Below are 21,556 nucleotides of genomic sequence, written 5' to 3'. Positions count from 1 at the left end.
GTGAAAGTCGGTCCTGTTGCCAGAGGCCCTTTGCTCTGGCCGCTTCACTACTAACTTCATGGCTGTACCAGTTTGCTAGGGCTGCTGTAACCAATCACCACAAACTGGCTGGCTTACAGCAACAGAAATGTGTTCTCTCAGAGTTCTGGAGGCTAGAAGTCTGAAATGGAGGTGTTGGCAGGGCCGTGCTCCTTCTGAAGGCTCTAGGGAAGGCTGTCCATGCCTCTTTACTAGTTCTGGCGTTGCGGGGAATCCTCAGCCTTCCTTGGCTTGTAGCTGCATCACTCCAATCTCTGCCTCCATCCTCACATGACCTCTCCCTTAAGTGTCTGTGTGTCCAAATTTCTTCTCATAAGGACACCAGTCATTAATTTAGGGCCCACCCTATTCCAGATGTCATCTTAACTAATTTTATCGGCAAAGACCCTATTTCCAAATAAGGTTACATTCTGAGACTGCCGGTGGACGTGAATTTCGGGGGGACAATAACAACCTCTGTCCTTTCCCAGCCACAGCCTCCCCGGCTCTGTTTCCTCCAATGCAAGTCTGCAGAAAAGCATCAGGGGCAGCTGTGCCCTCAGAACCCAGGAAAGTATCACTGACCTTGAGGAAATCTTCCAAATCTGGTGTTTTTTTTTTTTTTTTTAAGTGATTGTAGCCCCAGTTTTTAACATTCTGGTATTCCAGAATAATGTGCTTTTAAAACACATCAAACTACAGGTATTTTTGTGATATATTTTTTAAAAATTGGAATCATTTACACCTGGGGATATGCTTCAATAGACGTTTGGATCCGGTAAGGAAAAGGTTGTTTAGAAAGTGGTTTTCTATTCCTCCATAATCCACAGTGGGGAAGAGAACCAAGGTGCCTCTATTGCAACATAAATCCTTATTCTGTTTCCAAGACTTTCCGAACCAGTGGCCTTCAAACACAACTGCTCCTAGCAACCCATCACCAGACCCGTGGGATCACCTACCCAGGAGGATGCTGCAGAAGATGAGACAAACTGGAAATGCTTTTTTTGAGATAAAACTAGAGCTCATGATTCATTAAAAGATGTAGCCCCTGCTAACCACAAAAAAGGAGTTAAAAAAGACCTCTAGCATATTGAATAAGAAAGAAGATTATTTGAAGGTAAAGCACTCAAAGGATAATATTAGATTGAAATTTAGTTTGGAACAATATCCTCAAAAATTTTATAGCAGCTAGAAAAAAGGGGCACCAAAATATGCTCGTGATTCAAAAATAACATCAAATAGTGTGATTTCAAGTGTTCATTATTATTAAAATTTTCTTTGTTTTATGGGGCTTGGTTTGTTATTGTTGAATAATATTTTATTAATTTCATCTGCTAATAATTTTTATTAGGAGGGTAATATTTTCAATGTTTATATTTCATAGGTTTATGTTTTCACTTAATGCTTTTCATATGTATGCAATTTCTATTTGAAATGTGTAAAATATTTAGCTTCACTGAATTTAACAATTTTATGTATTCTGTAGCCTTTTGGTGGAAAATATTGATAATTAATGCTGATATTTTAGAAATGCAGGGAATAAATACCTGCATTCATGTGTGTTATTTTGCTCTGGCAACTGCAATTACTAACATCTTACTTATCAGCTTCTGCTAACTATGTTCCAGGCCTGGGGATTAATGCTCCACATGGAGATGCTCTTATTGAGTCCATTTTACAGATGAAGAGACTGAAGTTTAAAGGGTAATGTGACTCGCTCAGGACCCCAGACCTGGGCAGAGGCTGAGCCACAACTGAATCTCAGACAGTGTGACTCAACACCTCACCCTTAACCACAGCCGCACAAGACAAATAAATGGGGGTGTCAAATGACTCGGCCAATACACAATAACTATCATTTTTCTAGCCATCTTTGATTTTGAGTTTTTAATTGCCTACACTAGAGCTCCCAGACTCAAACCCTTATAGAGAGATGAGACAGGTAAGTTGAACTGAGAAAGCAGGTGTCAGGGGCAGGAGGGGGCCTGGGATGGGGGCAATAGGGAGAGGTGGGGATTCTGGCCAACTGGAGGACAGTCAAGCTCTGTCCAAAAGGGGCAGCTGTTACTGAGATCCTGTTAATTGTTTATATGGGGAAAGCAGGCCCAAATTCACCCTTATAGAAATCTACATTATCAATGGGTAAAAACTTTTGCTTTTAAAAATATTTCATGAGCCAAACAAAATATGTCTTGCGGGCCAGAATCAGCCCATGGGCAATCAGCCCTGGTTTGCAGCTTGGCTTGCAGCCTGAGAACTAGACTCAATTTCTTGTCACTGTTTGCCTCTCTCTACCACCACTTTCAGCTCCCTTCCTGCTTTTGAGTTGCTGCTCTTTCATCAGTTTAATTTATCAAGCATCTTGAAGAGCATGGCACTAGTTTCTGCGCGCACAGATGCAAGACCCTCCTCAGAAGCTTACAGTCCAGGGTTGGGTAGCACTGACGTTGTTTCGCTTGGGAGCATTGCTTTGCATTCAACATGCACACAAATCGCTCAGGACTTATTGCTATAACCCAGATTCTGTTTCAGTAGTTCTGGGTGGGGCCTGAGAATCTGCATTTCCAATAAGGTCCCAGGTGATGCTGATGCAGCTGGTCCATGGACCACACCTGTGTACGAAAGACCTAGACTAAAGAACAGCCTTGTGTCTAAGTTCCTAAGCTGAAGGCTCCCCGCTGTACCTGGGCTTGGCTTCCCAGAGGTGACCTGGGTCATTCAACCCCCCACCCACTAATCCCCTGCCACATTCCTCCCCACATCCTAATTTATCTAGAGATTTAGTCTAGCTGAGATCACTCGTAAAGAATTTTATCTACATCTTTGTTCTGAGCTGGCACTGAGCATACCTCCTCCTGCACATCACCCTTTCCCATCCGGTATGCATATCTCTAGCTGAGGAATTTCTGTCTGCGCCCCTCTGTGTCTCAGAGCTGTGATGCCCAGCACCCGCCTTGGCTCCTGTTGGCAGCCTAAGATGGCACCCTGGACGGGGACTCACCTGGATGGACCCCGATCTCCATCTTGTACTAGTCATGTGACTTTGGACAAGTTACCCCTCTGCGCCTCAGTTTCCAAATCTCTACAACAGGAGTGTAAGGTCCAATCACCTGGGAACACTGAACCAATACACTGTAGGGTGCCCTTCCCACTTCTCTTTCTCAAAAGAAACTCAACAGATGACTTTAAGAATCTCGTGTTGCTTGTGTCCTGCGGAAAATGTTAACATAGGGAATTTATTCCTATTGCTGTCCCAGGAACATGACCAGTTGCTCTTGAAGGAATCTAGCAGGTTTCCCCTGTGAGTGGTCTTTCATTCCGTCAGTCAGCAAACATGTTCCTGTACCTGATCTGGGTCGGGGCGTGTGAGGGGCAGCCATACAGAAGGTGGGCAGACACGTGCACAGTCGCCATAGCTGCAGGAGTGCCACACACAGGTGTCTGCAAAGTCAGGAAATGTCAAGCTGTTAAACAGGGCATTTGCCAATTTTCAAATAATATTCTCAATGTTTTTTCCTGTGAAACACCCCTAAGAAACAAGGGGCCCAGTGGTCAATCAATCAGTGGACCACAGAATGGCCAGAAAGTCACAAAATTCTGAGAAAGTACTGTATTTGTTATACTTTTTTTTTTTTTTTTTTTAATATTATTCCTCCCCATATTTATTTATTTATTTATAAGCAGATGTTCATTTTAAAATTAATTATTTATTTATTTTTGGCTGTGTTGGGTCTTCGTTTCTGTGCGAGGGCTTTCTCCAGTTGTGGCAAGTGGGGGCCACTCTTCATCGCGGTGCGCGGGCCTCTCACTATCGCGGTCTCTCTTGTTGCGGAGCACAGGCTCCAGACGCGCAGGCTCAGTAGTTCTGGCTCTACGGGCGTAGTTGCTCCGCGGCATGTGGGATCTTCCCAGACCAGGGCTCGAACCCGTGTCCTCTGCATTAGCAGGCAGATTCTCAACCACTGCGCCACCAGGGAAGCCCTGTTATACTTTTTAATATAAATAACTTGACCCATTGCCTTAAGTTTAGAGGCATTTTATCTGAAAAGGTATTTGGAGGTTGAAGAAAAACATATTGAGTATATTATTTGAAAAGGTTACTAACTACTCTTTAAAGATACATTGATCCTTTGTTTCTAGGTTTTGCAGACACCTTATTGTAATACTTGCTAAACTGTATAGAATACTTAACACAGACCAGTATTGTCCTAAGATATAGGTGTATCATATCACAAAAACACTATGGGGTATGTACTTAAAAAAAAAGTTTTCTTTTGAAATAATTCTAGATTCACAGGAAGTTGCAAAGAATTGTACAGAGAGGCCCCATGAACTCTTCACCCAGCCTCCCCCAATATTAGCATTTTTTTTTTTTTTTTTAGCATTTTATATAACTACAGCACAGCATCAAAACCAGGAAACTGACCTTGTACGATCAATCCACAAAGCTGATTCAGATTCTGCCAGTTATACATGGACTGGGGTGTGTGTGTGTGTGTGTGTGTGTGTGTGTAATGAGGCAGGGGAGGGGTCTATGCAGTTTTATCACATGTGTAGCTACATGAAGCTATCACCACCATTAAGTTACTTAACTATATCATCAGAATAAGGCTCCCTCTGCTCCCCCTTTAGAGTCACATCCAACCCCTTCACCCCCATCCCTAACCCAAGATATAGATATACCCAAGGTATAGGTATACTTTAATTATTCTCATTTTATATATGAGGAAACTTAGGCACAGTGAAGTTAGCAATTGACCAAGGTCACGTAGCTAGTAAGTTCTGGGTCTGGTTTTTGAACTCTATCATTAAAAAGACTCATCGTAGGGAGGGGTTTGTGGGGAGCATGTGGGAGTGGAGTCTGGAAGGGCTTCCTAGATCACTGATCTTTGTCTTGAATGGAGAAAGAGCATCACTTACAGTGGGGGAGGGCTGGAACATCGGACCCCGTGGGAGTGGAACTGAGGGCTTGACAAGCCCTGCTCCCTGCAAAACTGAATCCAGGTTGTCACAGCTGCTAGCCTGGGCTTCCGTGACCCTGCAATGACCCAGTCATCTTCATCCCCAAACTTCTTCTCCCTGTCTGTCCATGTTTAGTTGCCCAGCAGCCTGGCAGTCATTTTGGACTCCACCTCCAGCATCCTGTCCCTCACCGGGTCTGGCCTTTCTGCCTCCCAGCCCTCCCCCATCCTCCCAGCCACTGCTTGGTTCCAACTTGTCAGTACCCAGTGCCTGTTGCTCTATTAAAGCAGCCCGCCCAACTGGTTTCGGGTCTCCCTTGTTACCGCCCACCCCAGTCCAGTCTTCTCATTGTTGCTAAATACGATCATAACTTTCCCCTGTTTAAGAACCTTCAGTGGCTCCTCATCGCCTATAAGACTGCCCAAATGCCAAGGCTCTTTGGGATCTAACCCATGGCGAGTGGCTCAGAGTTAGCCAAGCTCTCTCATGCCCCAGGATATTGGCACAACTGTGCGTGTCTCCTCCCGTGCTCCTCATCTGGGCCAGACACTGAGCACCGGGCTGAAGCTGCAGGTGTGAATCAGACATGGACCCTGCCCCTGAGGAGATCTAAGTCTGATAAGAGAAATGTAACTGCCCCCAAAAGAGAAGAAGGTCAAAAACCAAGAGGTACTTTCAGTCGTGCACGAAAGGTGCACAGAAGCAGGTGCGGCTCTGAATGAGGAGCCCTGAGGTGGAAGAAGGTGGGTCACCTGGCTGGGACGAGGATGACAGTGGCAAGCCTGGAGTCTGGATCCACGCGCCTCCCCAGGCCAGGGCAGGACACTTCCTGGAGTCCCCGCAGGCCATGCAGGTGGCCCTCACTGTGCTGATCAGAAAGCCGTGGGTCAGGGGGTCAGGCAGAGTGTCACACTTGCCAAGATGAGGCTGAGCCAGCGCACTGGGGTAAGGGCCGTGTTAACGCACTCAGGAAGCCAGGCTGCCCTGGTGGTGGGCAGCCCTGGGTGGGCCGCTAAAGGCAATTTCTGATTGGCCGCTAAAGGCAATTTCTCATTCAAGAGAGGTGGCTTCAGTCTAATCACCTAATGGACCACAGCCTTGACTGGCAAGGATGCAGGCGCTGCCTCTCAGGGCAACATTCCCTGATGCCCTCTGGGGTGCCGGCAGTTCCATTTAAAGGCCCCTCTGTCTTAGCGGATTAGGATGTGGGAGAAGCGGAGACCTCAGCAAATGCAGGAGCATCTCTATTAACAGGCCCAAAGGGAGAGGACAGGGCAGCAGTGGCTTCGGGCCCAGGGCAAGGGATGGACGGGAAGAACACAGGGCTGGGCTACGATGGGTGGGGGACGCTCAGCCCCTGGAGAAGCCACATCCCTTCTGGGTGCCAAGTTTATGAATGGGATAAAGACACTGATAAGATGTGGACTGAATTCATTTATGACTGGAGGCTCTGAGGGCTAGTGAATTTCCAAGAAGAGATCAACAGGGGTGTTAGGCTGAGTTCACAGGCTGGAGTCTAGCGCAAGAGAACAGAAAGTCAGGTCCTGCGTTTACGTCCAGAAGCCCACAGTCAGGGCTGAAGGGCCTGCGACCAGGGCAGGTGCACAGGGTCCCTGCTCAGAAGGACCCTGCATTAGGAATTCACTGCTCTCTGGTGGCTGTCTCGAGGTTGTCAACAACTCTGCCTTTAAATTTGTGTTTTGTACGTGAACTCTGATGAGCCAGGGGAGCGTGTGCAAGGCCTTGGAACCTCAATTCTCCGGTGGTCCTGCCCCTGGCAGCCTCCTGCTTCCAGGGATGCTGAGCCACCCGCTGTCTCCTGGTGCCCCAGGCCAACGGCCCCCCTCCCCCCTCCCCCCAGTGACTGCTGCCACCCCCTTCCCCTAGTCTGGCAGAGGGCTGGGATCAGGGCCACCAACCCAGCACAGTCTCAGGGTGGAGCACGGTGGTCGGCCTGTGCACTGCACCTCGGGGGACCCTGGGTGCCTGTGAGTGGTCTCCTCTCATCCCACGAGTATCTCCTCCACCCAAGGGAGTGCGCCATTTAAACAGCAAATAGAAAACCCCGTGCCTGGCCTGTCCCTAGTCTCCCACAAAGAATAGCTACACCTGCTCCCGTGTCACAGTGCTTCGTGAGGCCGTCAAGCCCCTTGGTGCCCTCTTCCCACCACAGTGGAGCAGCTCAGCCTCGTTTGTATAAGGCCCTCGTAGCACAGTGCCGGGATCATCACCTCCTTTATTCCAGACTCATGTCTCCATGAACACAGCCTCTGGGCTCCTTGCTCCCGTAGCTGCCCCTCCACTGTACTCAGGACCAAGTACCTAATTTGTGGGGCCCAGTGCAAAATAAAAACGCAGCACTCCGTCTTCAAAAAGCAGGGGAAAAGCACCATTAAAGGCATCAGATATAAAATTTCCCCTTTCTTCCGTGAGCTCCCTTTCAATCTGTCCAAGTGTGGTCCCAGGCCAGCAGCACAGCATCACCTGGGAGCACATGAGAAATGCAGGTCCTCTGGCCCCATCCCAGACCCTGGAATCAGTAACTTTGGGGATGAGCCCAGCATTCTAGGTTTTGACAAGTGCTCCAGGGGATTCTGATACACAGGAAAACTTGAGAACAACTGCTGGAGAGCTGGGATTTGTTTGTTTTGAAAGCCATAAACTAAAGAAATTTGAAATCTTATTTGAAGTTTGCTTGTATATGGTAGATTAAAGAGGAGTTGAAAGAATGGGAGAGAGGGAGGGAGAGAGAGGAAGAGGAGAGAAGGAGGGAGGGAGAGAGAGAGGAGAGAGGAAGGAGAGAGGGAGGGAGGAAGGGGAGAGAGAGAACAGGTTGGTGGAGAGCGGAGGAGTGCTCTCTGCACGTCCAAGTATCTTAGTTCACTTGATGTTCACAGCCTTCTTGCCAAGTAGGTAGTTTTATTTCTATTATCAGGTGATGAAAATGAGACTCAGAGAATGTAAGTTATTGGCCCAAGTTCTTGCCATTAGTGAGTGGTGGAACTAAAATGTGAATCTTGGTGTCTGACTTCAAAACCTAGGCTTTTCCCCCAGTTGCCCCTCCTCCTTCCTCCCTCCCCTTCATTTTAGGGGGACCTGTTGAGCACCTATTCTGTGTCAGGCATTGCACCCAGTCGCCTCCTCATCGGCCTGCGCTGTGCAGTACGGCTCCACCACACGCATGTGGCTGCTGAGAACTTGAAATGCAGCTGGTGTAACTGGGCAAGGGGATTGTCAATTTCATTACAAGTGCGGCTCGCTTTATATTTCTATTGAACAGGGCGGCTCTAGAACATGATTTTGGCCGAAGGAATGAACTGCAACCTCCTCTTCAAGGGCATCTACTTCCAAAGACATCAGTGGGAGTTTCCCGTACCTGGTCCTGTGTTTTGTTAAGAAAAGTGAGGTTAAGACAGTAGGGCCAGACCACAAAGCAGGGAAGTTCCAGAAACCACTCCTGTATTTGCTGATTCTCCCACCCTCAGGGGTGGGGAGCGCTTGTGAACTGCTCATCTAATTTCATTTCTAGTCATTACCCATCGTCTGGCGCTCTGCAGGCAAACTCAGCAGGGCCACCCGGGGTCAGGCTGATAGGCTGGCTGGCTGGTACCAGGTGCCAAGATAGGCTGAGATCGGCATCCTGCTCAGGAGGCAGCTAATGAGATGAGCGATGCGCTGGGGATGTCAGGAGCACCGTATCAGTCTACTTCCACAGAGTAATCTGTGTGTGCTGGCTTCGCTTCAAGGTCAGGCCTCACAGATAGCAGGCAGCAGTTCTCCTATCTGCTTCAAGCTGCAGGCAGATAAGGACAGGCAGCTGTAAGCTCAATGCCCGAGAGAGGCTTCAAAGATCCAGTGTAGCCGTAAGAAACTGCTGGAACCCGTTCTCGCAGGGGAAGCTTGGTTATGGAAGGCCATTCTTCTGGCGCCATTCTACTAGGGCAGGTGGACACCTCGGAGGCCCTCTTATCCTACAGTTGGAGAAACCAAGGAAATCTGATCTGGTTTCCCCAGCAAGTTAGAGACTGAGCTGGGTCTGGGACCCACTTAGACTCCAAAAGCATATGCATGATCAGGGCCCCCTTGCTAAGAACTTGGCTCATGAGCTTGGAACTGCACAGGAGGAAACAGAGCTCCGCTTTAAGTGGCCTGGCTTCTGAGTTGCCTCCCCGACGGTGAGCGCTTTGGCAGGGCAGGGTGGTCTCCTCTGTGGACATTGGCTGGGGCGAGGGTCAGGGCAGAGCATGGCCTGTGGTAACGAGGAGTAGCAGCTTACCTCCTCATCTCCTGCCGGGTCCTTGCAATCCCCCCATCATTACATTAGTGGTTTTTCTAACACACAGTTCTGGTTTTAACCATCCCTCCTGCCTGCTGAAGAAGTGCAGTGGCTAAAGTCCAAGCCTCTTTGTCCAGCATCCAAGGCCCTTCGTGACCTGGCCCCTGCCCACCTTTCCTCCTTGGTCCTCTACACCACGAGTCTCCCCCACAGAATCCTTCTCCAGGCCTCTGTGCCTTTGTGTACTCTATCCCCCCATCATTTGGGGATGACCTTCTCTTGTTTGCTCAGCTGGGTCATTTTCACTTCCCCGTCAAGGTTTAGCTTGGGTGAACTCTTCCCTAACCACCCAGGCGAGCCATCCTCACCCTCTGCTCTGGGCTCTCAGCCCTGGGGACACCCCTATTGGGGCACTCATCACACAGTATTAGGACTGATAACTTACAGGTGATAGCTAAGTGGGAACTGTGTCGCTGTTATTAATAATAATGATAAACAGACAGACTGCAGAGAGGAGGGAAGAATAGAAAAATATTGGCATCTACACTGAGCTCCCCCTGCAACCTCACCAAACCCAAGGCACCTGGCTTTATTATCTCCAAATTAGAAGTGATGAGACAGAGGCACGGGGACACTGAGTGACTTGTCCAAAGCCAAGCAGGCCCTGGGTGGCAGGGTCGCGCTTCTGTCCAGTCCTCCCTGACTTTGGAGAGGACAGTCTGGAACACTGGCAAGAGCTAGCTGCTGCACGGTCACACGTGCCCTGCTGGAAGAGGGCAGAAAACAGGCGCAAACAGGGACATGGCACGTGCACTCGGCCTCCCCACTCTCTCCCCTGGAACCTTCCTTTCTGCGTGCAGATGTCTGCCCCTAGGGAACAGCGGCATCGCTGGCAAGCCTGGGTACACTCCACTGTCTCCCCAACTTCCATGGAGTGCCATTGCTCGCTTTGCTCGTACCAATGCCTGGCTGGAGCTGAAAACCCAAGGCCTCAAAGCCATCCCTGCCCAGGCCTATTGCCCGCAAGATGCCCACCTGGTGTCTGGGGAGTGGGTGGGGATCCCAAGCAACGCGGTAGAAGGAGGCAGCAGGGGGCTCTGTGGGAGAGCAGGGCACCTGCCAGACCTTCTGAACTGGGCAGTTTCCCCACCAGAGCCTCCAGCACTTTATCTTGAGAAACGTGGTCTGCGGGGCCCAAAGCAGACAGGCGCTCTGCGATGGGAACTGGGTCCAGATGTCAGAGCCTCCGTGATACCCTCCGTGTCCTCCTCCTGCTCCAGAAGACAGCACTTTCCCGCTCTGAGATTCCGGGCGGCCATTCGTGTTTCACCCAGGTTATCCTCAGCCCCGCACGCTGGGGTCCTCGCAATCCATGAGGAAATGCTGCCGGGAAAGGCACTCGGACCTGCGACCCCGGTGTGGATTTGCAGAAAGAGCCACGGTCAGTGTGGACACTTGGTCCCTAAAGAAACAGCCAAGGACTGTGTCTGATGCAGGGCACCTTCTCTCCCTTCCCTGGAAGCACCTGAGTTCCTCTGGGGGGTCCTTGTGCCTACTGTGTGAGCCTTTGTGGGCAGGTCTGTCCAGGCACTGGAGTGGACAGGTCTTTCCTCACCACCCCAGTGTCACCAGTGGCGGGCACATGGCTTAAACACAGTCACCTCAGACCCTGAGCCATCGACGCAGCCGGGACTGAAGAGCCTGTGGGATTCGGCCTTCCCCGCACACAGCACCTACCACTCTCTGTTCCTGGCTCGGGGGGCCCTGAGCAGCCCCGCCGCCTGCCCCTTCCACACGCATCTCTCCAGCTTCCCATGGGCTGATTCTGTGTGGCCCAGTAACCTCTGGCCATTTCCCCCTTTGTCTGCATTTGCCAGAGCTGGCTTCTGCCATCTGCAATCGGGGACTCTGGAAAGACATGCCCAGCAATGGAGAAGCCGCGATGGACCAGCCGTCACTCGCCAGCACGACTTAGGGCTCCCGTCTGAATGCCTGTAGTCAGTGGACTTGCCTCCCTGTGGTAGCATCATGGTAATACTAGAATAAGGATGTTAGCGAAATGACTTATATGGATCACCTAACTCGACCCACTAAATATAAGCACAAGTTGTGGGTTTAGCAACTTTTTATCCAGAGCGCCAAAGCAGGCCTCTCCACCCCTTACCCCATCCTTGTAGATTCGGAGGAAGGCCTAAGCTTGCCTGTGCCCAGATGCCTGCAGTGCCAAGCAGTGATGGTCTGGGAGGCCAAGAGGATCAAGTCTGCAAGGGACAGACAGCTTTCAAACGGCCGGGAGGGGTGGGGTTTGTCAGGCAACTGCCAGGCTAGAGAAGAGGCCCAAGTGGAAAGGAGACCGAGGGTCCTCGAATCCCAGCCCCTTCTGGGGCCTGGCTCCTTCCGGCCTGACCCAGGAACCAGCCTCAGACTATTGGTGGATGCGGGGCTCTGAGGCTAGAACTGGCTCAAGCCGCAGCCCCACTATTTAGTGACCGTCGGAGCCCATCAAGAATCAGAGGTATGGGGCTTCCCTGGTGGCGCAGTGGTTGAGAATCTGCCTGCCAATGCAGGGGACACGGGTTCAAGCCCTGGTCTGGGAGGATCCCACATGCTGCGGAGTAACTGGGCCTGTGAGCCACAATTACTGAGCCTGCGCGTCTGGAGCCTGTGCTCCTCAACAAGAGAGGCCGCGATAGTGAGAGGCCCACGCACCGCGATGAAGAGTGGCCCCCGTTTGCCACAACTAGAGAAAGCCCTCGCACAGAAACGAAGACGCAACACAGCCATAAATAAATTAATTAATTAATTAAAAAATGGTCCACATCAAAAAAAAAAAGTCTTAAAAAAAATAAAGAATCAGAGGTATGGCTGGGCTGAGATGGTTGCGGGCTGGCTGGAGGACACGCGTGGCCTGTCATGGAATTGGCATATCTCTCCACTAGATGGCACTCACAGTATAATTTTCCTCATATTTTAAATTCTATCTTGATGAAAAATTGTGATTTTTTTTTTATACTGTTGAAGAGCACGAATAGAACTATGACTTAAAATTCATGTAACTGATCTCATGCATTATCATTCTTGGGTTTCTATCACATGTCCAAGAGTTGTCAAGTTTCCCTCCCTCTGAGGTACTGGGTGTGGCAGACATGCACTGCAGCTTGGCTTTCCGGGGCCAGAAAGATGCATCCGATGGAGGCGATTGAGTCCTTCCTTTCAGCGCTTCCCAAAGGCTGCCTGGGGCTCCGCACTGCCTACCACCTGACCTGCTTTCCCTGAGTGGTCTCACAGCTCCCCTCCACTCCCGCCCCTGGCTTTCAGGAGCAGCTGCACATTCAAAGGCAAGAGGGCAGCGCTTGGAACCTGCATACATTTGGTGCTTCGACCACTGCTGTGCTTGGGAAAAAGGGGTGTGAGGAGCCTTTCCTTCTATAACTGCGTCCTGAGACCTCTCGGGCCCAGGTAGGAAAAATGCCAGACCTGTACCAGGTGCCTGTGTTGAAGGGCAGCATAAGTGTGTGGCTTTGGAAGTCAGACTGCCCAGGTACAAGCCCTGACCCTACTGCCATCCAGCTGTGTGTCCTTGGGCAAGTCACCAATCCTTTCTAACCCCCGGTGTCCTTTTTTATAAAATAGGCATGGAAGTACCCCTTACCTTAGAGGGATGGTTTGAGTACTGTGGTAGCAGAATAATGGTCCCACAAAGATGTCCACGTCCTAAGCCCTGGAACCTGTGAATATGTTACCTTATGTGGCAAATCGGTCTTCCCCACAGTCAAAGAAATTCCTGTAAATAGCTCTGACCCAGATAAAGAGCACGCGCACTGGTGATCATTCCCATCCGGTCCCTGGGGGCACACGTCCAGTGCCTTTCTGACTTCACGGTGGTGCGTGCTGACCTCCACCTTTTGGCTCTGGCCTCACCTCACTCCTCCCCAACTCCCAGGCCCAGGTCCCCGGCCCCTCCCCGCAGCCGTCCTTCCATGTGTCCAGCTCCCCCTCCCCTACATGGCAGGGCCCTGCCTACCTCATTCCCCTCCTTCATTTCTTCTCTACCTTCTTGGCAGAAACCTTTACTCCTGTTCCATAATCAACCAAGCCTCTATTTTCCACTCCATACCCTGGGATCCCTCTGTTGCCATCTTCTAATGTGTCCTTTCAGCATCAAGATTCTTGCAGTAGATGAAATACCCAAATGAAACCACGGTACTTGAATTCTGCATATGCGGCAGGCAGTTGGGAGGGTCTCCCTGCACTTCACCTGCAGCCTGTACCTCCTGGAGTTCCCAGTATGGACAGAGCAAAGGTGAACACACCCTGCCCCAGGCTTGGATTCGCTCACTCCTGCTCCCAGTGGGCCATAGCTTGCTGGCCTGAACCTGGGCTGATGCGTCCCATGGTGTACAGCCCATAGCCAGGTCACTTCGTCAGAGGGGTTGGGTGGCTCTGCCGCTCTGAGACTGTAAACTTACTGGCTCACAGACCCCACTGAGGCCCTAGCCACAGCTAGGGTGGTCCACAGCCACCACTTCCCAGAAGGAAGTCTAAATTCGGACGGCACATGATAGGGTGTGACGACTAGCTGCCTGTAGCCTCTGCTCTTGGTGCCCTTCCCAGACCCCTGGGCACTCACCGTTCCCATCCACACTGGCAGCCTCTTTCCTCAAGCACCTGCGACTCTGCCTGAAGGCCTTCTCTGAAGGCAGGGAGCTTGGCCAAGTGCAGGGCAGGCCAGAAATGCCACAGTCAGCCTCGCAGGGAGCAGCTCTCAGTTAATGGCCGGTGGGAGTTGGTGGGTAAACCCCCAGCCCCCTCACTCCTTGGGTGAGACACCCCTGAGTCGGTTCATTGGAACTGAGCCCCGGGTACCCACAGTGGCACCAGCTCACCCTGCTGGCTCTCCTCCCTTCCTGCTCCCTTCCTCGTGCTTTTTGGGGATCACCTCAGGATAAACTGCTCAGATCCTTGCCTGAGGCTCTGCATCAAGGGGAGGTCAAGCTTAGTAAAATACCACCTCACCAGCCAGCCCTTCTGTAAACAGACTGACTCATTTGCAAGACACATTTACTTAGTTCAATAAGAATCACATTTTAAAACTGGGAACTTTAAAAACCTGTTTTGTAACTGCTAACATGACGGCGGTTCTTTGAGTTAAATTATTTCCCTTCCTCCCACCACATTGCAATGCTTTGTTCTGGGATTCATGATAGAGCTTATTTTAATGCTCTGAACCTGTGCTAGTGGTTTTCCCTGGGCTTATTTGCATGTGACCCAGATATTGTGTTTGGACCTTCACTCTAAGGTGTCCCCATGGATTGGTTACCTCCCTTGTTTTATTTTGAATTTAAAAATCCACACTTTTCCTCTCACCAGAAGTTAATTACCTAGATAATTGACTGGATTTTCTAAATTCCCCCCAAATGTGCAATATCCTCTAGATTTGGCCCAAATTTCCGAATTGTGCTTGGAGACAGCGCTGGCATTCCTACAGAGAGGAGTGTTGTGAAGGTGGCCCTTCCCAGGCCAGAGGTGCAGTGACACCGCCAGCGGGGCCACCAGGGCCAGCGCCAGCACAGAGCTGAAGGGTGCTCAGGCCTACCTGGGCTGATCTCAAAGAGGTGCTTTCCCGGGTCCTCAGGGCCAGGAAGAAGTTCAGTCACCTGGGTCCCTTGTAGAGAAATAAAGCCCTAAATAGAGAGACAAACACAAACACGAGAGCATGAGATGGCTGGGAAAGGGCTTCTGTGGTCAGGGCTCTGGGGAGCAAAGGGTGGAGCCGCGGGTCAGAGTCCCAGCCCTCCAGGACCTGGATGTGCAGGCTGGGTGCCGAGAGGAGCGCAGGCCTCCCCTCCATGGCAGGGACCGAGCACAGATGAGGCCTTGCATGGGGTCCCCGCTCCAGCGGGGCGACACTACCTTCTGACACCTTTGGAGGAGCTCTGCCCACAGAGGACTGCCCAGGGTTGTCACTCTCCTGGTTAAGGCACGGTAAGCCCAAGTCAGGAGCAGGGAGGAAGCCTCCATTACCGGGGGCGGGATGGGGGTGGGGGTGGAAATGTGCCCATTTGCAGGCTTTCTGGGGCAGGAGAGTCAGGGGGAGGAAGGTTTCTTGAACGCAACTGTCCAGGCGGTGACATGGGGGAAAGGATGCACAGATCTGTGTGAGCCCAGTTTTGCCCCCTCCTGGCTGGGTGGGATTTCATTTCTTTACCTGTTACATGGGAGTCAGCTACCACGAAGAAGGTACCATACCTACAGTCTAACTGCCTGGGTTCAAATCCTGGCTCACCTACTTACTGGCTGTGTGACCTCAGGCAAAGTATTTAACCTCTCTGTGCAACTTCCCAATTTCCTTATCTGTGAAATAGGAATAATAATAGTCCTTTGTGGGGCTGTTGTGAGCATTAAGTGAATTAGTACTTGGGAAGCCCTCAGAGCAGTACCTGGCATAGTGAAAGCTGTTTATTTGCTAAATAAACCCCAGCTATTACTGTGTGTCAGGGCTCCACACTGGGTGGGGGAACAGCATCCCTGCGTCTGCACTTGCCCAGGTGACTGGCGCGGTCACCTGCTGTATCCACATGGTCGCCTCCAGTCCCCACCCCCATGTGTACTCATGGAGCGCTCTTCTTTCCACTCCCATCTTTTCCAGGCAATTCCTGGCTTTCAAGGTGACTGGAGGTTCCACGTGGCTGCTGGAGCCTTGTGCTGCACGGACACATGGAGATGCCTTTTCTCATTTAAGCACCGTAAAGGCAGAACGGCGTCTTTACCTATGGATGCTTGCTTTAGAGAAATTATAGTAATAAACCAGAGAACCAGATGGTAATCGGTGTAACTGAACTAACGGTTTCTTTCTAGGGAAACTAGGGCTAGTGGGAATCAATCAGGGCTGCAACCCCAGGATGGGGAAACGTGTTCATTACGGGATGTGGATGAGATCCATCACCGGCTAACGGGAAGGGTCTCTGGTGTTTGCTGTTTCAGTAACTGTCTCTGAGTACTTCTGAGCACTTTGGGTTTCTTTTCCCTCTATGCCTCAATATCTGTCATCCATAAAATGGGAGTAACAATATTGACACTGACATTACTTTCTACTCCAGCTAAATGGAAAAGCAGTAATAACCCTTGTTTACAGAGCTTGTACTATATTCCTGGCTCTTTGTCTAAACTATTGGATCTAATCTTTCTAGAGGCCCCACAGGGGCGAGTACTACTATTCCTATCGTCTTGGACAAGCAGATGGAGGTCGGAGAGGTGAAGCAACCAGCCTCCTTGCCCCACTGCTGGCAAGGGCAAGCTGGGATGTGCACTCCGGGGGTGTCTGATGATGGAGCACTTTCCCTCCTATATTTGTGACAGCAGCTGCCGGCTGACTTTGTGTGCAAGAAGCTGCCCTGGAGAGCCAGGCTGTGCCTTTGGGACCCACTGCTCATCACTCACTCAGAAGAATCCCAGTGTGGCCCCCATTACTGCAAGGGGCCCTCAGAACTGGCTTTTGGTCGCCCAGATCCCTCCTGCTTCCCAAGGGTTAAGAGCACGGCTTTGATCCCAGCATTTTGCTCAGGCACTTGGGGGTGGAGGGCTGGGAGCGGGGAGGAAAAGGGGAGGGGAGAGGAAGGGGCAGGAGAGCAGAGAGAGTCTGCTTTCCCGTTTCCGGTATGTCATTTGTTAAGGCTGTGATGAAAGACACGTAGGAGTCAGTATGAAGCCTCCAGCTGAAACCCTCGGGCTAGGTCTCAACCTTGAGAGGGCATGAGAGTCACCCCAGGGCTTGTTAAAACACAGAGTACCGTGGATGGAGTTAGAGTCTGTCATACAGAGTGAAGTAAGTCAGAAAGAGAAAAACAAATACCATATGCTAACACATATATATGGAATCTAAGGGAAAAAAAAAGGTCATGAAGAACCTAGTGGCAAGATGGGAATAAAGACACAGACCTACTAGAGAATGGACTTGAGGATATGGGGAGGGGGAGGGGTGAGATGTGACAGGGTGAGAGAGTGGCATGGACATATATACACTACCAAACGTAAAATAGATAGCTAGTGGGAAGCAGCCGCATAGCACAGGGAGATCAGCTCGGTGCTTTGTGACCACCTAGAGGGGTGGGATGGGGAGGGTGGGAGGGAGGGAGATGCAAGAGGGAAGAGATATGGGAACATATGTATATGTATAACTGATTCACTTTGTTATAAAGCAGAAACTAACACACCATTGTAAAGCAATTATACTCCAATGAAGATGTTTAAAAAAAAAAAAAAAACACAGAGTACCAAGTTTGGTGGTCTTGCAGTAAATGTTTAACAACAGGCTCTCCAAAAAAAATAAGGCAAGCTGATTTGTAGTGTTTGCCAACTTCTGTGATATAAATACCCTCCATGGCTGATTTCATGTCGTCATTGAATGTGGCACTGGGAAGAAATGCACTGCAGTGTTCCTGCCACATGGATACCATAGGGGTCAACAGGCTCTAGAGCATAGATAGTAGTAAATGAAATCAAACAATTAGGGGGTGATACATTTTGAGGACTGATTATCTTTATTTTTTTTTAATGTATTTTATTGAAGTATAGTTGATTTACAATATTGTGTTAGTTTCAGGTGTTCAGCAAAGTGATTCAGTTATATATATGTGTGTGTGTTTATATACATATTCTTCTTCATATTATTTTCCATTATGGTTTATGACAAGATATTGAATATAGTTCCCTGTGCTATACAGTAGGACCTTGCTTATCCATCAATTACCTTTGTTTTTAATATAATGTATTTAATTGTAGGTCTGTATGATATAATTTCTAATAATGGAAATGTTTAGCAACTGGCTGGTAAGCATAGCACTAATAGAACTACCCCTGGGGTTTCTGACTCAGTAAGTCTGGAGAAAGAAGAAGAATCTGGGGATTTCTCTGCCGGTCCAGTGGTTAGGACTCGGCACTTTCACTGCCGTGGCCCGGGTTCAATCCCTGGCTGGGGAACTAAGATCCCACAAGCCCTGCAATGTGGCCGGAAAAAAAAAAGAGAGAAACAAAAAAGGAGAATCTGCATTTCTAACCAGCTTTCTGATGCTGCTGGCCCCTGGGGATACACTTTGACAACCACTCTCTAGGGGCACTTAGAGTAAGTAGCCAAAGGAATGTGCCTTTTGCATAAGCTTACTCAGCACATGTTTCCTCAAGTGTAAAATAAGGATAATAACAGTATCTACCTCATGAGGCTGTTGTGAGGGTTAAAATGATCCGATATTTTCCTGCTGGCCTTGGAGAGCCAGGTTTTGGTTGAGCTGCTGTGCCTTGGACACATGCAGTTCCGAAGGACAAGGAGTACCTCCAGCCACTCAGATAGTGCCCTGGATTAGAGGGGTCCGGGATTTCCCTGAGGAGCCCAAAGTGAGTGTTAGCGCTTTGGAGGGGGCGGCTGGACCCTGCAGGACCTGGGAAGGGACCAGACACACCATTTGCACCTACAACTGCACAGATGGGCAGCTGGGTGCAGAAAGAGATCGTGCAAACTCCAGTCACACGACAGCTTCCCACAAAGGTTAGTCCCCTCTCCCCCTCCCACTGTGTCTGAGCTTATGTGCTCTGTTTTGCTATTTACTCAGGCTGCATATCCAGGTTTGTCCTGAGAGGCTGCCAATGACTTCATTCATCTCTCGCTTCACACCAGTGCAAGTCCACTGGTGTAAGGGAGTAACGGTCAAAGGATGTGCTATTCTGTCTGTGTGTAACCGGGCTCCACTCCAGGCCTGCTGCTGGCTCACCATAGCTCCCTCCCCAACCCTTGTGAATGTACCAGCTTGAGAGAGTCTGTAGGTAGCCAGTGGAGGCCCCAGACAAAAGCTCCAGAAACTCCTTCTCTCAGAGAGCAACCTCTGGGAAAAGGATAAGGCACATGCAACAGAAGGGCCTTTGGGAGAGAGTATATTTCTTATATTAGTGTCAGCTTAGATGGTTTATTCAAAATCCATCATTTCTACAGCATAATAAATACAAACTCCAGGAACACTGCAGGTGGAGGGGAAGCTGCCCGGTGATTAGCCTTGCTCCCTCTCATTTGTCTAAACCCAGCAATGGGGCACCTAGGATGTGGTACAACCTTCAGGGACTGGTGAAGATGCTCAGAATTCAGAAAGCTTCCCATGTCAGATTCTGAATGTCTCAGTTATCTATTGCGACATAACAAATTACCCTAAAACTTGGTAGCTAAAAACAACAATAAACCTTTATTCTCTTACAGTGTTTCTGTAGACCAGGAAATTTGGAGTGACTTAGCTGGGTCTTTCTAGCTTGGGGTCTTTTATGAAATGACAGTCAAGATGTTGGGTGGAACTACAGACATCTGAAAATCTGACTGAGGCCACAGGATATGGTGACTCCCTCAATGGCGGATGTAAAAAAAAAGTCTCAAATCTACATTCTAGAGATGAAAAGTACAATGTGCAAATAAAAAATACAATGAATGGGATTAACAGCAGATTCAATGTTGCAGATGAAAAAACTAGAGAACTTGAAAATATAGTCATAGAAACTACTCAAAATGAAACAAAAAGAAAAGAGAAGTAAAAAGAATGAACAGAGCATCAGTGAGATGTGGGATAACTTCAAGCAGTATAATTTACATGTAATTCGAGTCTCTGGAAAAGGAAGGGGGAACTGAAAAATATTTGTGAAGAAATTATAGCTGAAACTTTTCCAAACTTATGAACAGTATAAACTCACAGATCTAAGAAGTGCAATGAGCCCCAAGCATAAGAAATATAAAGAAAAGTAAGTATATGAAGGCATAATCAAATGGCTCAAACCCAGTCATGAAAAGAAACTCTTAAAAGCAGCCAGAGGTAAATGATACAATATGTACAGAGGAGCAAACGTGAGGACGACAGCAAATTCTTATCAGAAACAATGTAAGTTAAGAAATCAGTAGAACAACATCTTTAAAGGTATTGAAAGGAAAATCTGTCAACCTCTTATTCTGAATCCAGTGAAAGTATTCCTCAAAAATAAAGGCTAAGTAAAGACCTTTTAAGATACACAAAACAAATAGGAAATAATGCATCATTAGCAGACTCATACTACAAGAATTGTTAAAGACAATTAGGCAGAAAGAAAATGATATTAGACAGAAAAAAGGAAAGGAATGAAGATTAATGGAGCAATAGAAAGTAGACGATTATAGTAAAAAAAAGTTCATTATCTATTTATCAATAATTGAGAAAACAAGTAGACATAAAAATCAGTAAGGATATAAATGACCTGAAAAAACACTATCAACCAATTTGACCTAATTGCTGCCTTCCTCAACAGCAGAATACACATCTTTTCAAATGTCCATGAAACTTTTACTAAGATGGCCATAAACAAGTCTTAAAAAATGGAAAAAAATTCAAATACAACATATGTTCTCTGACCACAATGGAATTAAGTTAGAAATCAATAACAGAAAAATTTCTGGAAAAATTTCTGGAAAATCCCCAAATATTTGGAAACCAATTAATGCATTTCTAAATAACCCATACATCAAAGAAAAAAATCAAAAAGGAAAATTAGAAAGTGCTTTGAACTGGATAAAAATGAAAACACAACATATAAAATACAGAGGAGTAGTTAGGGGGTAAATTATAGCACTAAATGTTGATATCAGAAAAGAAGAAAGGTTTCAATCAATGACCTCAGCTTCTACCTTAAGAAATGACACAAAGAAGAGCAAATTAAACCCAATGTAAAAGAATGAAAAAATAAAGATCAGAGTGGCTATAAATAAAATGAAAAATAAAAAAAATAATAAAGCCAATGAAACTAAAAGCTAGTTCTTTGAGAAGATCAATAAAATTGATAAGTCTCTAGCAAGATTAATCAGGAAAAAGAGAGAAGATAAATTGTCAATATCTGGAATGAGAGAGGTGACCTCACTACAGATTCTTCAAATATTAAAAAGATAATAAGGTAATGTTAAGAAAAACATTATGTTAATAAATTTGGAAATTTAGATGAAATGGATAAAAGAAGACAAACTACTGAAGCTCAGTCAAGAAGAAATAGTTAAATAGCCCTATATCTAGTAAAGAAATGGAATTTGTAGCTAAAAACCTTCCTACAAGGAAAACTCCAAACTCAGATGATTTCACTGGTGAATTTTACCAAATATTTAAGGAAGAAATAACACCAATACTACACAAACTCTTTTTGAAAACTGAAAAAAAGGCATGGTTTCCAGTGCATTTTATGAGGCCAACATTACTGTGATATAGAACAGCCAAAGACATTATAAGAAAAGGACACTGTAAACCAATATTGCTC

At 48.2% G+C, this 21,556-nt stretch overlaps 1 protein-coding gene across 4 annotated transcripts in view; it reads right to left on the bottom strand.

Moving 5' to 3' along the window:
- Nucleotides 1-21,556, bottom strand: part of ARHGAP22 (Rho GTPase activating protein 22) — a 157,519-nt gene that overhangs the window by 90,252 nt on the left and 45,711 nt on the right. For 3 of the 4 annotated variants that reach the window (XM_007178737.3, XM_007178738.3, XM_007178739.3), the window contains exon 3: nt 14,853-14,940. In XM_007178737.3, coding sequence (XP_007178799.1) covers nt 14,853-14,940 — 88 coding nt within the window. Of the gene's footprint in view, nt 1-12,908; nt 12,958-14,852; nt 14,941-21,556 lie in introns of those variants that run through there. The other variant, XM_057530448.1, reaches the window with a different exon arrangement.

This window comes from Balaenoptera acutorostrata, chromosome 16, assembly GCF_949987535.1.
Source record: "Balaenoptera acutorostrata chromosome 16, mBalAcu1.1, whole genome shotgun sequence".
In the NCBI taxonomy this organism is placed as follows: Eukaryota; Metazoa; Chordata; class Mammalia; order Artiodactyla; family Balaenopteridae; genus Balaenoptera; species Balaenoptera acutorostrata.
The sequence above is the reverse complement of the archived record's forward strand: the minus strand, read 5'-3'. Positions and strand labels throughout refer to the sequence as shown.